A 20,000-nucleotide genomic window follows, 5' to 3' on the forward strand; every position below is an offset into this window, starting at 1 on the left:
AGGTATAAATAATATTTATAATTTTATTTGAATTCATTCAAAAGTCACCAGAATTGATCTTCTCAGTCCTTCTACATGAAAATGATCTCGGGGACCCCGGACCCCGTAAGGAACGGGACTGAAATAGGTCAACCTCGCAGTTTAATACATGTATGAAATTATCCTCTTTCCCTAAATGCATGATGGTCATGACTTTCTCAGATGAAAGGGGACGTTAACTTGGCCCCACCCAAGTGATCTGAGAGTAATGGGATTTGTTTTGCCTTAACCCCTAGGTTTGTGTGTGTGTTGATGCTGTCAGAGGGACTCCAGCTATGACTTATCTAGGTCAGCAGTCAAAAACAGAAACAAGAAAAAATATTTCTCTCTCTCTCTCCCTCTTTCTCTTTCTTTATCTCACTTTTTCTCTCTCTCTCTTTCTCTAGTGTAACGGTTTTCTAGGTGTGAAGGAGAGTCGGACCAAAATGCAACGTGTAGATTGCGATCCATGTTCCAACGAAAACCGAAACAGCCTATACTTGTGTACACTAACACATAGACAGGAACAAGTACACTAAGGACAATCACCCACGACAAACTCAAAGAATATGGCTGCCTAAATATGGTTCCCAATCAGAGACAACGATAAACACCTGCCTCTGATTGAGAACCACTCCAGACAGCCATATACTTTGCTAGATCACCCCGCTAGCTACAATCCCAATATATACACACCACATACAAAAACACATGCCACACCCTGGCCTGACTCAATACATGAAGATACACACAAAATACTTTGACCAGGGCGTGACAGAACCCCCCAACCCCCCCTAAGTTGCGGACTCCCGAACGCACCTCAAAACAATAGGGAGGGTCCGGGTGGGCGTCTGTCCATAGTGGCGGCTCCGGCGCGGGACGTGGACCCCACTCAGTCAATGTCTTAGTCCCCTCTCCTCGCGTCCCTGGATAGTCCACCCTCGCCACCGACCATGGCCTAGTAGTCCTCACCCAGAACCCCACTGGACTGAGGAGCAGATCGGGACTGAGGCAGCTCAGGACTGAGGGAAAGCTCGGGAGTGAGAGAAAGCTTGGGAGTGAAAGAAAGCTCAGGAGTGAGAGGAAGCTCAGGAGTGAGAGGAAGCTCAGGAGTGAGAGGAAGCTCAGGAGTGAGAGGAAGCTCAGGCAGGTAGATAGATCTACCAGATCCTGGCTGGCTGGTGGTTTCAGCAGATCCTGGCTGACTGGCAGATCCTGGCTGACTGGAAAATCCTGGCTGACTGGCGGATCTGGCAGATCCTGGCTGACTGGCGGATCCTGGTCGACTGGCAGATCCTGGCCGACTGGCAGATCCTGGCCGACTGGCAGTTCTGGCAGATCCCGGCTGACTGGCGGATCTGAAAGAGTCTGGTTGACTGGCAGATCTGGAAGAGTCTGGTTGACTGGCAGATCTGGAAGAGTCTGGTTGACTGGCAGATCTGGAAGAGTCTGGTTGACTGGCGGATCCTGGCAGACTGAAAGATCTGACTGCTCCACGCTGACTGGCGGCTCTGGCTCCTCCATGTAGGCTGACAGCTCTGGCGGCTTCTGACAGACTAGCAGCTCTGGCGGCTCCGTGCAGACTGGCAGCTCCTTGCAGACTGACAGCTCCTTGCAGACTGATAGCTCCTTGCAGACTGGCAGCTCCTTGCAGACTGGCAGCTCCTTGCAGACTGGTAGCTCCTTGCAGACTGACAGCTCTGGCTGCTTCATGCAGACTGACAGCTCTGACTGCTCCATGCAGACTGACAGCTCTGACTGCTCCATGCAGACTGACAGCTCTGACTGTTCCATGCAGGCTGGCAGCTCTGGCTGCTCCATGCAGGCTGGCAGCTCTGGCTGCAACTGAACAGACGGGAGACTCCGGCAGCGCAGGTGAGGAGAAAGGCTCCGACAGCGCTGGAGAGGCGGTAGACTCCGACAGTGCAGGAGAGGCGAGGCGCACTGTAGGCCTGATGCGTGGTGCTGGCACTGGTGGTACTGAACCGAGGACACGCACAGGAAGCCTGGTGCGGGGAGCTGCTACCGGAGGGCTGGGGTGTGGAGGTGGTACTGGATAGACCGGACCGTGCAGGCGCACTGGAGCTCTTGAGCACCGAGCCTGCTCAACCTTACCTGGTTGAATACTCTCGGTCGCCCTGCCAGTGCGGCGAGGTCGAATAGCCCGTACTGGGCTATGCAGGCAAACCGGAGACCCCGAGCGCAAGGCTGGTGCCATGTAAGCCGGACCAGGGAGACGCACTGGGGACCAGATGCGTAGAGCCGGCTTCATGGCATTTGGCTCGACGCTCAATCTAGCCCGGCCGATACGCGGAGCTGGAATATACCGCACCGGGCTATGCACCCGCACTGGGGACACCGTGCGCACCACTGCATAACACGGTGCCTGCCCGGTCTCTCTAGCCCCCCGGTAACCACAGGAAGTTAGCTTAGGTCTCCTAACTAGCGTAGCCCTACTCCTTGTGAGCCCGCCCCCAAGAAATGTTTGGGGCTGACTCTCGGGCTTCCATCCGCTACGCCGTGCTGCCTCCTCATACCTGCGCCTCTCAGCTTTCGCAGCCTCCAGTTCTTTCTTGGGGCGGCGATATTCTCCAGGCGGAGCCCAGGGTCCTTTACCGTCCAGTTCGTCCTCCCATGTCCATTTCTCCAAGTAGTGCAGCCTCTCCCACTGCAGCTGCTGCTGCTCCTGCTGCTGCTCCCTCTGTTGCCTCTCCTGTGGCTCCTGCCTGTTGACACGCTGCTTGGTCCGGGTGTGGTGGGTGATTCTGTATCGGTTTTCTAGGTGTGAAGGAGAGTCGGACCAAAATGCAGTGTGTGGATTGCGATCCATGTTTTAATAAACAAACGTAACACGAATCTAAATACAAACACTACAAAAAACAATCAACGTAACGAAAACCGAAACAGCCTATACTTGTGTACACTAACACATAGACAGGAACAAGGACACTAAGGACAATCACCCACGACAAACTCAAAGAATATGGCTGCCTAAATATGGTTCCCAATCAGAGACAACGATAAACACCTGCCTCTGATTGAGAACCACTCCAGACAGCCATAGACTTTGCTAGATCACCCCACTAGCTACAATCCCAATATATACACACCACATACAAAAACCCATGCCACACCCTGGCCTGATCCAATACATGAAGATAAACACAAAATACTTTGACCAGGGCGTGACATCTAGCTCTCTCTCTCTCTCTCTCTCTCTCTCTCTCTCTCTCTCTCTCTCTCTCTCTCTCTCTCTCTCTCTCTCTCTCTCTCTCTCTCTCTCTCTCTCTCTCTCTCTCTCTCTCTCTCTCTCTCTCTCTCTTAACCAACAGTGCAGTTCAAGAAGAGTTCAGAAAATGTTTACCAAATAAACAAAAGTAAAAAATAGCAAAAAGGAACACAATAACATAACAGTAACAAGGCTTTATACAGGGATACCCGTGTATCTGAGTCAGTGTGAGGGGGTACAGGTTAGATGTCATTTGTACATGGAGGTAGGGGTGAAGTGACTATGCATAGATAATAAACAGTGAGTAGCAGCAGTGTACAAAACAAATGGAGGGGTGGAGACAATGTAAATAGTCCAGTGGCCATTTCATTAATTGTCCAGCAGTCTTATGGCTTGGGGGTAGAAGCTGTTATCAAGGAGCCTTTTGGTCCTAGACTTGGTGCTCCGGTACCGCTTGCCGTGCGGCAGCATAGAAAACAGTCTTATGACTTGGGTGACTGGAGTCTCTGACAATTTTATGGGCTTTCCTCTGACACCGCCTATTATGTAGGTCCTGGATTGCAGGAAGTTTGTCCTCAGTGATGTACTGGGCCGTATGCACTACCCTCTGTAGCGTCTTACGGTCAAATGCCGAGCAGTTGCCATACCAGGTGGCGAAGCAACCAGCTGGGGCAGCTGTAGATCTTTTTGAGGATCTGGGGATCTATGCCAAATCTTTTCAGTCTCCTGAGGAGGACTGTCTTGGTGTGTTTTGACCATGATAGACCGTTGGTGATGTGGACACCAAGGAACTTGAAACTCTCGACCCGCTCCACTACAGCCCCGTTGATATTAATGGGGGGCCTGTTCAGTCGGCCTTTTCCTGTAGTCCACGATCAGCTCCTGCTCGCATTGAGGGAAAGTTTGTTGTCCTGTCACCACACTGCCAGTTCTCTGACCTCCTCTCTATAGGCTGTCTCATCATTGTTGGTGATCAGGCCTACCACTATTGTGTCTTCAGCAAACTTAATGATGGTGTTGGAGTCGTGTTTGGCCACGAAGTTGTGGGTGAACAAGGAGTACAGGACAGGACTAAGTACACACCCCTGAGGGGCCCCAGTGTTGAGGATTAGCGTGGCATATGTGTTGTTGCCTACCCTTACCACCTGGGGGCAGCCCATCGGGAAGTCCAGGATCCAGTTGCAGAGGGAGGTGTTTAGTACCATGGTCCTTAGCTCAGTGATGAGTTTTGTGGGCACTATGGTGTTGAACGCTGAGCTGTAGTCAATGAACAGCATTCTCACATAGGTGTTCCTTTTGTCCAGGTGGGAAAGGGCAGTATGGAGTGCGATTGAGATTGCGTCATCTGTGGATCTATTGGAGCGGTATGCGAATTGGAATGGGTCTAGGGTGTCTGGGAGGATGCTGTTGATGTGAGCCATGACCATCCTTTCAAAGCTCTGCATGGCTACTGACGTGAGTGCTACGGGGTGGTACTCATTTAGATAAGTTACCTTCGCTTCTTTGGGCACAGGGACTATGGTGGTCTGCTTGAAACATGCAAGTATTACAGACTCAGTCAGGGAGAGGTTGAAAATGTTAGTGAAGACACTTGCCAGTTGGTCCGCGCATGCTTTGAGTCCACATCCTGGTAATCCATCTGGCCCCGCGTCTTTGTGAATGTTGACCTGTTTAAAGGTCTTGCTCACATTGGCTACCGAGAGCGTTATCACACAGTCATCCAGAACAGCTGGTGCTCTCATGCATGCTTCAGTGTTGCTTGCCTCGAAGCGAGCATAAAAGGCATTTAGCTCGTCTGGTAGGCTCACGTCACTGGGCAGCTCGCGTCTAGGTTTCCCTTTTAGTCTGTAATAGTTTTCAAGCCCTGCCTCATCCTACGAGAGCCGGTGTAGTAGGATTCAACATTAATCCTGTATTGACGCTTTGCTTGTTTGTTGGTTCGTCTCAGGGCATAGCGGGATTTCTTATAGGCACCCGGATTAGTGTCCTGCTCCTTGAAAGCAGCAGCTGTAGCCTTTAGCTCGATGCGGATATTGCTTGTAATCCATGGCTTCTGGTTGGGATTTGTACGTACAGTCACTGTGGGAACGACGTCATCGATGCACTTATTGATGAAGCCGATGAGTGAGGTGGTATACTCCTCAATACCATTAGATGAATCCTGGAACATATTCCAGTCTGTGCTGCAAAACAGTCCTGTAGCGTAGCATCCGTGTCATCTTACCACTTCCATATTGAGTGAGTCATTGGTTCTTTCTGCTTTAGGTGGTCTAGATTTTGTTCCCCCTGGTTGCACATGTGACATGCTGGTAAAGATTTGGTAAAACTGATTTAAGTTTGCCTGCATTAAAGTCCCCGACCACTAGGAGCGCCGCTTCTGGGTGAGCATTTTCTTGTTTGCTTATGTTCTTATAGAGTTGGTTGAGTGTGGTCTTAGTGCCAGCATTGGTCTGTGGTGGTAAATAGACGGCTTTGAATAATATAGATGAGAACTCTCTTGGTAGATAGTGTGGTTTAAAGCTTATCATAAGGTACTCTACCTCAGGCAAACAATACCTTGAGACTTCTTTAATATTAGACATCACACACCAGCTGTTGTTGACAAGATGACACACACCCCCACCCCTCGTCTTACCAGACGTAGCTTCTCTGTTCTGCCGATGCATTGAAAATCCCTCCAGCCCTATATGATCTGTGTCGTTTTTCAGCCACGACTCGGTGAAACATAAGATATTACATTTCTTAATGTCCCATTGGTAGGATAATTGTAATCGTAGGTCATCAGTTTTATTTTCCAATGATTGCATGGTGGATAATTGATGGCAGTGGGAGTTGACTCGCTCAATTACCGATTCTCAAAAGGCCCGATCTGCATCCTCTTTTCCTCCGTCTTTTCTTCACGGAAATGACAGGGATCTGGGCCTGTTCCCGGGAGAGCAGTAAATCTTTCTCGTCGGACTCGTTAAAGGAAAATACTTATTCCAGTTTGTGGTGAGTCATCCCAGTTCTGATGTCCAGAAGTTATTTTCGATCCTAAGAGACGGTAGCAGCAACATTATGTACAAAAGAAGTACAAAAATAAGTTACAAACAATGCAAAAAAAAAAAAAAAAACAGCACAATTGGTTACGGTCATGTAAAACGTCAGCCATCTTAACATCTCTGTGTTGTATAAAGGTTAGTCAAATGGATGGATATCTACCCACACAGCCATGTCTGCCGCTGCATGAATAATGTCCACTCTCAGAGAGACTTGTTTTGGGAGTGTGTGTTTGTGTGTGTCTGTGAAGTGTTTACAAGGATACGTCTCAGCTCAGGATGTACTGAAGGGCATTTGAGTGGTCGTAAGGATGAGTGTGTGTGTGTGTGTGTGTGTGTGTGTGTGTGTGTGTGTGTGTGTGTGTGTGTGTGTGTGTGTGTGTGTGTGTGTGTGTGTGTGTGTGTGTGTGTGTGTGTGTGTGTGTGTGTGTGTGTGTGTGTGTGTGTGTGTGTGTCTTTGTCTTTGTCTTTGTCTTTGTGTCTGTGTGTTTGTGTCTGTGTCTTTGTGTCTGTGTCTGTGTGTGTCTGTGAAGTGTTTAAAGTAGGATACATCTCTGCTCAGGATGTACTGAAGGGCATTTGAGTGGTCGTAAGGATGTGTGTGTGTGTGTGTGTGTGTGTGTGTGTGTGTGTGTGTGTGTGTGTGTGTGTGTGTGTGTGTGTGTGTGTGTGTGTGTGTGTGTGTGTGTGTGCGTGCGTGCGTGCGTGCGTGCGTGCGTGCGTGTGTGCGTGCGTGTGTGTGTGTGTTGTGTGTGTTCCGTTAGAGTTCTTGTGGTTCTTAAAACAGTTGTCACATAACACAACATCCAGAACCGTGCCATAGACTCTCCATGTTGGACACAGTACACACTAATAGGTCTCATCATGTTAGGGTGTGTCTTACAATCTCAAGTATGCCTGAAAGCTGAACTAACTATACTCATCGTAAATATCGCACAAGTCACTCTGTTGTAATGGACAAGATCTAATGGAGGAGCAGAGAGTTCCATGCTAACGATGTGTTGTGCAGTGGAGTGGCATTCATTCTAAATCGGAGTGTAGCGCTAATGTTCTGTGTGGGCTAGTCAGCATCACTTATGTCACAGCCAGGGTTTGAATATGGATGTTTGTTTACTGAAGGGAAAAATCGCCCACTTAGAGAGCAGCCAAGTTAATGTGTAAGTCTGTTGGTTAATGAACACACATCCACGACACGCTATGTACAGACACGCACACACACGCGCACACACACACACACACACACACACACACACACACACACACACACACACACACACACACACACACACACACACACACACACACACACACACACACACACACACACACACACACACACACACACACACACACACACACACACACACACTCAACAGAGTGATTAAGGGCTAGTGCAGAGATCACATCAGTTTTGGTTAAATAAATCACTCTATCCCTGGGCTGTAGAGATTGATCACATGTTAAACACATTGAGTCTGGTCTTGATATACACAGAGCTGTTGGAGATTGACCAGAACATTGGCTTAGCTTTTGTTTGGGCTTTTACTATGTGATAGGCACTTAACAGTGTACGTATATAAAACAATGTGGTCTTAGGAGGTCCAATATGGGAACATTGACCACACATTTATGTGCGTTGTTGAAAACGTTAAATGATTGACCACACCAGAGGATTGTCTGGTTTCTAATAAATATTTGGAGGTTGACCACACTTCTTTTAGTGGCTCTTTCTATGTGACTGTTGGCTTTATGCATTTGTATGTAATATATTACAGGCATGAGATTGTGAGTTTAGCCTAACTAAAATCTTATTTTCTTTGTGCATTTATTAAGCATCTTTTAAACATGAAAACAAGCTAATGGTCATCCACCAACCTCTGTCTGCCCCTATAGAAGTCCATATTAATGTTGACTAGATACTGAATTTAAACGACCTAGGTCTAAATTTGATCTATCCCTCTCTCCACCCATCTAGGTGTCATCTATACCACAGACACTCTGGACCGCGAGACCAAGGACTCCTATTGGCTGACTGTGTATGCCACAGACCACGGGGTGGTGCCCCAGTTCACCATCATGGAGGTGTACATCCAGGTAGAGGACGTCAACGACAACGCCCCCCTGACCTCTGATCCTGTCTACCACCCCATTGTCATGGAGAACTCCCCCAAGGACGTGTCCGTCATCCAGATCCAAGCCCAGGACCCGGATGCCACTGGGGGAGCAGAGAGACTGAGCTACAGGATAGCTAGTGGGAACCCACAGAACTTCTTCACCATCAATACCAGGACCGGTGAGTGGGGAGGGGGAAATGGTGTGTGTAGAGTGTGGGGGGAGGGGAAATGGTGTGTGTAGAGTGTGGGGGGAGGGGAAATGGTGTGTGTTTTTATTTTTTTTATTTCACCTTTATTTAACCAGGTAGGCTAGTTGAGAACAAGTTCTCATTTGCAACTGCGACCTGGCCAAAATAAAGCATAGCAGTGTGAACAGACAACACAGAGTTACACATGGAGTAAACAATTAACAAGTCAATAACAGAGTAGAAAAAAAGGGGAGTCTATATACAATGTGTGCAAAAGGCATGAGGAGGTAGGCGAATAATTACAATTTTGCAGATTAACACTGGAGTGATAAATGATCAGATGGTCATGTACAGGTAGAGATATTGGTGTGCAAAAGAGCAGAAAAGTAAATAAATAAAAACAGTGTGGGGATGAGGTAGGTGAAAATGTGTGGGCTATTTACCAATAGACTATGTACAGCTGCAGCGATCGGTTAGCTGCTCAGATAGCTGATGTTTGAAGTTGGTGAGGGAGATGAAAGTCTCCAACCTCAGCGATTTTTGCAATTCGTTCCAGTCACAGGCAGCAGAGTACTGGAACGAAAGGTGGCCAAATGAGGTGTTGGCTTTAGGGATGATCAGTGAGATACACCTGCTGGAGCGCATGCTATGGGTGTTGCCATCGTGACCAGTGAACTGAGATAAGGCGGAGCTTTACCTAGCATGGACTTGTAGATGACCTGGAGCCAGTGGGTCTGGCGACGAATATGTATCGAGGGCCAGCCGACTAGAGCATACAAGTCTCAGTGGTGGGTGGTATAAGGTGCTTTAGTGACAAAACGGATGGCACTGTGATAAACTGCATCCAGTTTGCTGAGTAGTGTTGGAAGCAATTTTGTTGGATAGTCAGTTTTACTAGGGTAAGCTTGGCGGCGTGAGTGAAGGAGGCTTTGTTGCGGAATAGAAAGCCGACTCTTGATTTGATTTTCGATTGGAGATGTTTGATATGAGTTTGGAAGGAGAGTTTGCAGTCTAGCCAGATACCTAGGTACTTATAGATGTCCACATATTCAAGGTCGGATCCATCCAGGGTGGTGATGCTAGTCGGGCATGCGGGTGCAGGCAGCGATTGGTTGAAAAGCATGCATTTGGTTTTATTAGCGTTTAAGAGCAGTTGGAGGCCACGGAAGGAGTGTTGTATGGCATTGAAGCTCGTTTGGAGGTTAGATAACACAGTGTCCAATGACGGGCCGAAAGTATATAGAATGGTGTCGTCTGCGTAGAGGTGGATCAGGGAATCGCCCGCATCAAGAGCAACATCATTGATATATACAGAGAAAAGAGTCGGCCCGAGAATTGAACCCTGTGGCACCCCCATAGAGACTGCCAGAGGACCGGACAGCATGCCCTCCGATTTGACACACTGAACTCTGTCCGCAAAGTAATTGGTGAACCAGGCAAGGCAGTCATCCGAAAAACAGAGTCTGCCGATAAGAATATGGTGATTGACAGAGTTGAAAGCCTTGGAAAGGTCGATGAAGACGGCTGCACAGTACTGTCTTTTATCGATGGCGGTTATGATATCGTTTAGTACCTTGAGTGTGGCTGAGGTGCACCCGTGACCGGCTCGGAAACCAGATTGCACAGCGGAGTAGGTACGGTGGGATTCGAGATGGTCAGTGAGGCAGGGCAGGATGGATATAGGTCTGTAACAGTTTGGGTCCAGGGTGTCTCCCCCTTTGAAGAGGGGGATGACTGCGGAAGTTTTCCAATCCTTGGGGATCTCAAACGATATGAAAGAGAGGTTGAGCAGGCTGGTAATAAGGGTTGCGACAATGGCGGCGGATAGTTTCAGAAATAGAGGGTCCAGATTGTCAAGCCCAGCTGATTTATACGGGTCCAGGTTTTGCAGCTCTTTCAGAACATCTGCTATCTGGATTTGGGTAAAGAAGAACCTGGAGAGGCTTGGGCGAGGAGCTGTGGGGGGGGGCGGAGCTGTTGGCCGAGGTTGGAGTAGCCAAGCGGAAGGCATGGCCAGCCGTTGAGAAATGCTTGTTGAAGTTTTCGATAATCATGGATTTATCGGTGGTGACCGTGTTACCTAGCCTCAGTGCAGTGGGCAGCTGGGAGGAGGTGCTCTTGTTCTCCATGGACTTCACAGTGTCCCAGAACTTTTTGGAGTTGGAGCTACAGGACGCAAACTTCTGCCTGAAGAAGCTGGCCTTAGCTTTCCTGACTGACTGCGTGTATTGGTTCCTGACTTCCCTGAACAGTTGCATATCGCGGGGACTATTCAATGCTATTGCAGTCCGCCACAGGATGTTTTTGTGCTGGTCGAGGGCAGTCAGGTCTGGAGTGAACCAAGGGCTGTATCTGTTCTTTGTTCTGCATTTTTTGAACGGAGCATGCTTATCTAAAATGGTGAGGAAGTTACTTTTAAAGAATGACCAGGCATCCTCAACTGATGGGATGAGGTCAATGTCCTTCCAGGATACCCGGGCCAGGTCGATTAGAAAGGCCTGCTCACAGAAGTGTTTTAGGGAGCGTTTGACAGTGATGAGGGGTGGTCGTTTGACTGCGGCTCCGTAGCGGATACAGGCAATGAGGCAGTGATCGCTGAGATCCTGGTTGAAGACAGCGGAGGTGTATTTGGAGGGCCAGTTGGTCAGGATGACGTCTATGAGGGTGCCCTTGCTTACAGAGTTGGGTTTGTACCTGGTGGGTTCCTTGATGATTTGTGTGAGATTGAGGGCATCTAGCTTAGATTGTAGGACTGCCGGGGTGTTAAGCATATCCCAGTTTAGGTCACCTAACAGAACAAACTCTGAAGCTAGATGGGGGGCGATCAATTCACAAATGGTGTCCAGGGCACAGCTGGGAGCTGAGGGGGGTCGGTAGCAGGCAGCAACAGTGAGAGACTTATTTCTGGAGAGAGTAATTTTCAAAATTAGTAGTTCGAACTGTTTGGGTATGGACCTGGAAAGTATGACATTACTTTGCAGGCTATCTTATATTATTATTATTTTATTATATTATTATCTCTGCAGTAGACTGCAACTCCTCCCCCTTTAGCAGTTCTATCTTGACGGAAGATGTTATAGTTGGGTATGGAAATCTCTGAATTTTTGGTGGCCTTCCTGAGCCAGGATTCAGACACGGCAAGGACATCAGGGTTAGCAGAGTGTGCTAAAGCAGTGAGTAAAACAAACTTAGGGAGGAGGCTTCTGAAGTTGACATGCATGAAACCAAGGCTTTTTCGATCACAGAAGTCAACAAATGAGGGTGCCTGGGGACATGCAGGGCCTGGGTTTACCTCCACATCACCCGCGGAACAGAGAAGGAGTAGTATGAGGGTGCGGCTAAAGGCTATCAAAACTGGTCGCCTAGAGCGTTGGGGACAGAGAATAAGAGGAGCAGGTTTCTGGGCATGGTAGAATATATTCAGGGCATAATGCGCAGACAGGGGTATGGTGGGGTGCGGGTACAGCGGAGGTAAGCCCAGGCACTGGGTGATGATGAGAGAGGTTTTATCTCTGGACATGCTGGTTGTAATGGGTGAGGTCACCGCATGTGTGGGAGGTGGGACAAAGGAGGTATCAGGGGTATAAAGAGTGGAACTAGGGGCTCCATTGTGAACTAAAACAATGATAACTAACCTGAGCAACAGTATACAAGGCATATTGACATTTGAGAGAGACATACAGAGAGGCATACAGTAATCACAGGTGTTGAATTGGGAAAGCTAGCTAAAACAGTAGGTGAGACAACAACAGCTAATCAGCTAGCACAACAACAGCAGGTAAAATGGCGTTGACTAGGCAACGGGGCCGACAGATAAAACAAACAAGCAGAATGGAGTACCGTGATTAATGGACAGTCCAGCGTGCATCAGCTATGTAGCCAAGTGATCAGTGTCCAGGGGGCAGCGGTGGATGGGGTGTTTCAGGGTTTCCGTTAGGAAAATGTGTTGCTGGACAACGTGACTGGGAAGATTTAAATTGACCCATTTGGGTGTCCACCCGCGGTGCTCAGAATGACATCACATGTAGATTATGGTAATGCTGTTAATTTAGGGCTGAAATCCCATTAACGGGATCGATATGACAACAGCCAGTGAAAGTGCTCGATAATGTCCATCATTTATCTCCAAGTAGCTACTTTTGTTAGCACGTTTATCTCCAAGTAGGTACTTTTGTTAGCACATTTATCTACAAGTAGCTACTTTTGTTAGCACGTTTATCTCCAAGTAGCTACTTTTGTTAGCACGTTTATCTCCAAGTAGCTACTTTTGTTAGCACGTTTATCTCCAAGTAGCTACTTTTGTTAGCACGTTTTGTAAACAAATCCAAAGTCACGAAGCGCGTTCACTAGGAGCAGACGAAATGTCAAAAAGTTCCGTTACAGTCCTTAGAAACATGTCAAACGATATATAGAATCAACCGGAGAATTCCCTTGTCTTCAGAAAAGCAATGGAATGAGAACGAGCGTCACGAGCCTGTGGCACTCTGTCAGACCACTGACTCAAAGAGCCCTTATGAACCCCTCCTTTACTGTAGAAGCCTCAAACAAGACATCTAGTGGAAGCTTTAGGAAGTGCAACATGGCCAATATCCCACTGTATCTTCAATAGGGAATGAGTTGAAAAACGACCATCCTCAGATTTCCCACTTCCTGGTTGGATTTATTCTCAGGTTTTTGCCTGTCATATGAGTTCTGTTATACTCACAGACATCACTCAAACAGTTTTAGAAACTTCAGAGTGTTTTCTATCCAAATATAATAATAATATGCATATATTAGCAACTGGGACTGAGTAGCAGGCCTTTTACTCTGGACACCTCTGGGCACCTTATTCATCCAAGCGACTCAATACTGCCCCCAGCCATAAGAAGTTAACAGAACATGTAGATTATGGTAATGCTGGTAACAAAACATGTAGATTATGGTAACGCTAGTAACAAAACATGTAGATTATGGTAATGCTGTTAACAGAACATGTAGATTATGGTAATGCTGTTAACAGAACATGTAGATTATGGTAATGCTGTTAACAGAACATGTAGATTATGGTAATGCTGTAAACAGAACATGTAGATTATGGTAATGCTGTTAACAGAACATGTAGATTATGGTAATGCTGTAAACAGAACATGTAGATTATGGTAATGCTGTTAACATAACATTTAGATTATGGTAATGATGTTAACAGAACATGCAACTCATGTAATGAAGCAGCCAATAAAACTTAGTTTTTTCAAACATTTGTAAAATGCAATTTACGGGAAAACACCATTATAAACAGCTCACCAGAGAAAACACCATTCTAAACAGCTCACCAGGGAAAACACCATTCTAAACAGCTCACCAGGGAAAACACCATTCTAAACAGCTCACCATAGAAAATACCATTGTCAACAGCTCACCAGAGTAAACACCATTCAAAACAGCTCACCAGGGAAAACACCATTCTAAACAGCTCACCAGGGAAAACACCATTCTAAACAGCACACCAGGGAAAACACCATTCTAAACAGCTCACCATAGAATATACCATTGTCAACAGCTCACCAGAGTAAACACCATTCTAAACAGCTCACCAGAGAAAACACCATTCTAAACAGTACACCAGGGAAAACACCATTCAAAACAGCTCACCAGGGAAAACACCATTCTAAACAGCTCACCAGGGAAAACACCATTCTAAACAGCACACCAGGGAAAACACCATTCTAAACAGCTCACCATAGAATATACCATTGTCAACAGCTCACCAGAGTAAACACCATTCTAAACAGCTCACCAGAGAAAACACCATTCTAAACAGCTCACCAGAGAAAACACCATTCTAAACAGCTCACCAGAGAAAACACCATTCTAAACAGCTCACCAGAGAAATCACCATTCTAAACAGCTCACCAGGGAAAACACCATTCTAAACAGCTCACCAGAGAAAACACCATTCTAAACAGTACACCAGGGAAAACATCATTCTAAACAGCTCACCAGAGAAATCACCATTCTAAACAGCTCACCAGGGAAAACACCATTCTAAACAGCTCACCAGAGAAAACACCATTCTAAACAGCTCACCAGAGAAAACACCATTCTAAACAGCTCACCAGAGAAAACACCATTCTAAACTGCTCACCAGAGAAAACACCATACTAATTAGCTCACCAGAGAAAACACCATTCTAAACAGCTCACCAGGGAAAACACCATTCTAAACAGTACACCAGGGAAAACACCATTCTAAACAGCTCACCATAGAAAATACCGTTGTAAACAGCTCACCAGAGAAAACACCATTCTAAACAGCTCACCAGAGAAAACACCATTCTAAACAGTACACCAGAGAAAACACCATTCTAAACAGCTCACCAGAGAAATCACCATTCTAAACAGCTCACCAGGGAAAACACCATTCTAAACAGCTCACCAGAGAAAACACCATTCTAAACAGCTCACCAGAGAAATCACCATTCTAAACAGCTCACCAGAGAAAACACCATTCTAAACAGCTCACCAGAGAAATCACCATTCTAAACAGCTCACCAGAGAAAACACCATTCTAAACAGCTCACCAGAGAAAACACCATTCTAAACAGCTCACCAGGGAAAGCACCAGTGTTATAGTACTCCAGACCGGTCTTGTCTCGGTGTTGGATACATTTGCATAGGATTAACTTGGTCTCGGCCAGTGAGGACTCAACATTATTTCCAGAGACCAGCCGTGTCCACCAGAGTAAAAAACTCACAATTATCAATTCAATTCAATCAGTGCATAAAACCACTTCGCCAGTCCGAATATTCTTGAAACACGAATACAGAATCTTAGCAGCCTTTACATCTACTATAGACATGTTAGAGCAGTGGGGAACAGTTTAATGGATGTAGGCCTTCAGTGTGTGACAGGATTGTGATTCTGAAAGGACAGCAACTGTAATACCAGACACTCATGTAGGAGAGGTCACTTTCTGTAGAACACAAAGGGACAGTAGTGGAGGCTCTACACAGGTATAAACCATATATCTACTTTTTCTTCAGTGGGCATTGCTTATACTCACTTCTTTATCCCTACTGTTGCATATCAAAGTAGTGTAGTGGAGGTATTCGATTTATCAATTATATAGTACAATAGAGAAATCATGCACAATTATATTAAAGTAGCCTACACAATCGCAAAGTACCTGAAATATGTTGATATGCACGCTGCACACAGCCTAGTTTCAGAGGACCATCATCTGCAGGTAGCAAGAGTGCAGCTCTGAACTGGTTTCCACATGGAGCAGCTCACAGAAGAATGACATCGGTAGCCAGTAGGGATGGGAAGACGTTTCAACTTACAATATCTACCAGTAAATGCTAACTAAGGCAACAATGGGTATGCAAACCAGGTATTGAAAGGTTTCAAATCAAATCAATTGTCTTGGTCACATACACATGGTTAACAGATGTTATTGAGAGTATAGCGAAATGCTTGTGCTTCTAGTTCCAACAGAGCAGAAATATCTAACATGTAATCTAACAATTCCACAACTACCTAATTTGCACATATCTAAGTAAAGGAATGGAATGAGAATATATACATAAAAATATATGGATGAGCAATGACAGAGTGGCATAGGCAAGATGCAATCGATGGTATACATTACTGTATATGTAAACATTATTAAAGTGGCATTATTAAAGTGACTAGTGATCCATTTATTAAAGCCTCTCTGTGTTAGTGATGACTGCCTAACAGTCTGATGGCCTTGAGATGTTTTCAGTCTCTCGGTCCCAGCTTTGCACCTGTACTGACCTCGCATTCTGGATGGTAGCTGTGTGAACAGGCAGTGGCTCAGGTGGTTGTTGTCCTTGATGATCTTGTTGGCCTTCCTGTGACATGGAGGGCAGGTAGTTTGTCCCCAGTGATGTGTTGTACAGACCTCACTACCCTCTGGAGAGCCTTACGGTTGAGGGCGGAGCAGGTGATGTACCAGGCGGTGATACAGCCCTACATGATGCTGTCAATTGTTCATCTGTAAAAGTTTGGGTGGGTTTTAGGTGAGAAGACAAATTTCTTCAGCCTCCTGAGGTTGAAGAGGCGCTGTTGCGCCTTCTTCACCACACTGTTTGTGTGGGTGGACCATTTTAGTTTGTCCGAGATGTGTACGCCGAGGAACTTAAAACTTTCCACCTTCTCCACTGTGGTCCCATCGATGTGGATAGGTGGGTGCTCCCTCTGCTGTTTCCTGAAGTCCACAATCATCTCCTTTGTTTTGTTGATGTTGAGTGAGAAGTTGTTTTCCTGATACCACACTCCGAGGGCCCTCACCTCCTCCCTGTAGGCTGTCTAGTCGTTCTTGGTAATCAAGCCTACTACTGTTGTGTTGTCTGCAAACTTGATGATTGATTTGGAGTCGTGTGGCCACACAGTCATGGGTGAACAGGGAGTACAGGAGGGGACTGAGCATGCACCCTTGTGGGGCCCCAGTGTGGAGCAGTGAAGTGGTGATAGTGGTGATTTGCCAAAATTACAATCATGGTCTTAAATTGGATCCGGGTCTATGACCCCTTGTCCCCCCCTGGTCTCGGTCTTGACTCGGTCTCGGCCCCCCTCTGGTCTCGGTCTTGACCCGGTCTCGGCCCGCCTCTGGTCTCGGTCTTGACTCGGTCTCGGCCCGCCTCTGGTCTTGGTCTTGACTCGGTCTCAGCCCCCCCCCCCCTGGTCTCGGTCTTGACTCGGTCTCGGCCCCCTGGTCTCGGGCTTGACTCGGTCCCCCCCCAATCTTGTCTTGGTTTTGACTCGGTCTCCCCCAATCTTGTCTTGGTCTTGACTCGGTCTCCCCCAATCTTGTCTTGGTCTTGACTCGGTCTCCCCCAATCTTGTCATGGTCTTGACTCGGTCTCCCCCAATCTTGTCTTGGTCTTGACTCAGTCTACCCCCAATCTTGTCTTGGTCTTGACTCGGTCTCCCCCAATCTTGTCTTGGTCTTGACTCGGTCTCCCCCAATCTTGTCTTGGTCTTGACTCGGTCTCCCCCCAATCTTGTCTTGGTCTTGACTCGGTCTCCCCCAATCTTGTCTTGGTCTTGACTCGGTCTCCCCCCCAATCTTGTCTTGGTCTTGACTCGGTCTCCCCCCAATCTTGTCTTGGTCTTGACTCGGTCTCCCCCCAATCTTGTCTTGGTATTGACTCGGACTCAATTTTCTCCGGTCTTGGTCTTGAATTGGTCTCGCTTTAGGTGGTGTCGAACACAACACTGGAAACACCATTCTCAACAGCCCACCTGATGTGAGCAGTTCCACATGTGACAGAGATTCAAATCTCTGAGACGTAGAAAGAGGGGAAATCTAAACATGCAACTTCTAGGATGGGTTGCTAATATGACTAAGATCGTGCCTTTGGCTTCTGAACAACAAGAAAAGTTGATATGAAAACCAATAGAACAGGAGAGAAATGCTGGTTTCAATGGCATATGAGGAAGTCTTTATAAAATAATGACGTCTACATTTCAATGGTATGATTTTGGCTAGGCTACTTTGAAGCAAGGTAAGACATGCCTAATAATATGAAGTAAAATGTTCAGGTATAAAAACATTACGTATCAAAATACATACTGCCCTCAGCTCACCTTACAAAGTGCTGTGTGACACGCCTATGCTGCACATCAATGGCGAATGGGAGGCGTGCCTCAAAATAATAGCTATTTTTAGCACAAACCGTGGTGTGTGTGTGTGTGTCGGAGCATCAGACTGATAAGATGTGTGTAGCCAAGAGGCAACAGATCCCAATTTAGAGCCCTGACAGGATGAAACACAGCCTCAGAGAAATGGCAGCAGAACATCTGAGAACCAGGAACATCCACTTGGACGCACGCACGCACGCACGCACGCACGCACGCACGCACGCACACACACACACACACACACACACACACACGCATGCTAAAGAGATGCGGAGGCGAGTGGAGGGAGATGATGAAGAGAAAGTGAGTGGGTGTTTGAGAAGGAAAAGATAGAAAGGGATGGAGAGAGAGACAGAAAATATTAATCACACACAGTCTACATGTCAGCTGTGACAGCTAATTGGAGCCAGCTATATTTATCTTTAGTTTAGGGAAGAATCCCTGACCCTAAACACACCCTCTCTTCTGACACTAACCACACCCTCTCTTCTGACCCTAACCACACCCTCTCTTCTGACCCTAACCACACCCTCTCTTCTGACCCTAACCCACCTCCCTCCCTCCCTTTCCGTCTCCCTCTCAATGCATGCCTGCCTCCCTCCCTCCCTCCCACTTTCTCCTTCCCTCCCTCTCCTTGTCTCCCTCTCAATGCATGCCTCCCTCCCTCCCTCCCTCCCACTTTCTCCTTCCCTCCCTCTCCTTGTCTCCCTCTCAATGCATGCCTGCCTCCCTCCCTCCTCTCCCTCTCAATGCATGCCTCCCTCCCTCCCACGTTCTCCTTCCCTCCCTCTCCTTGTCTCCCTCTCAATGCATGCCTGCCTACCTCCCTCCCACTTTCTCCTTCCCTCCCTCTCCTTGTCTCCTTCTCAATGCATGCCTGCATCCCTCCCTCCCACTTTCTCCTTCCCTCCCTCCTCTCCCTCTCAATGCATGCCTCCCTCCCTCCCACTTTCTCCTTCCCTCCCTCTCCTTGTCTCTCTTTCAAAAAAAGACAGATAGAATAGAATACAGAAAGAATAAGACTTGTTCCTGTTCAGTGTATCCTTCGCCTCGGACTCGTCAGAGTCGTGAAAGTCCGTGGTGAGTAATCGCAGTCCTGATGTCTAGAAGTTATTTTCGGTCATGAGAGATGGTTGCGGCAACATTATGTACAAAATAAGTGAAAACAAAAGTTACAAACAATACCAATAAATGAACAAAAAAACACAATTGGTTGCCGTCTTCTTCGGCGCCATCTTCTTCCGGCGCCCATTCCTTGTCTCCCTCCCTTTCCTTGTTTCCATCCCTCTAACCTTCTCCCTCCCTCCTACTATCTCCCTAACTCTCACTGTCTCCCTCCCTCCCTCTCCTTGTCACCATCCTTCTCACTGTCTCCCTCCCTCTTACTGTCCCTCCCTTTCACGGTCTCCCTCCCTCTCCTTGTCTCCATCCCTCTATCTGTCTCCCTCCCTCTCCTTGTCTCCCTCTCCTTGTCTCCCTCCCTCACTGTTACTGCCTTCCTCCCTCCCTGTTACTGTCTCCCTCCCTCCCTGTTACTGTCTCCCTCCCTCCCTGTTACTGCCTCCCTACCTCCCTGTTACTGTCTCCCTCCCTCCCTCCCTGTTACTGACTCCCTCCCTTCCTGTTACTGTCTCCCTCCCTCCCTGTTACTGTCTACCTCCCTCCCTGTTACTGTCTCCCTTCCTCCCTGTTACTGTCTCCCTTCCTCCCTGTTACTGTCCCCCCCCTCCCTCCCTGTTACTGACTCCTCCTTCCTGTTACT

The 20,000-nt window shown here is 47.4% G+C and overlaps 1 protein-coding gene across 1 annotated transcript in view; it reads left to right on the forward strand.

Moving 5' to 3' along the window:
* LOC124006375 (protocadherin Fat 3-like) overlaps positions 1 to 20,000 on the forward strand; it is a 378,106-nt gene that overhangs the window by 195,133 nt on the left and 162,973 nt on the right. Inside the window, 1 exon segment of the mRNA XM_046316357.1 lies at positions 8,261 to 8,578. Within this exon segment, the coding sequence (XP_046172313.1) occupies positions 8,261 to 8,578 (318 nt within the window).

The sequence above is a fragment of the Oncorhynchus gorbuscha genome, linkage group LG19 (genome assembly GCF_021184085.1).
Source record: "Oncorhynchus gorbuscha isolate QuinsamMale2020 ecotype Even-year linkage group LG19, OgorEven_v1.0, whole genome shotgun sequence".
Classification (NCBI taxonomy): Eukaryota; Metazoa; Chordata; class Actinopteri; order Salmoniformes; family Salmonidae; genus Oncorhynchus; species Oncorhynchus gorbuscha.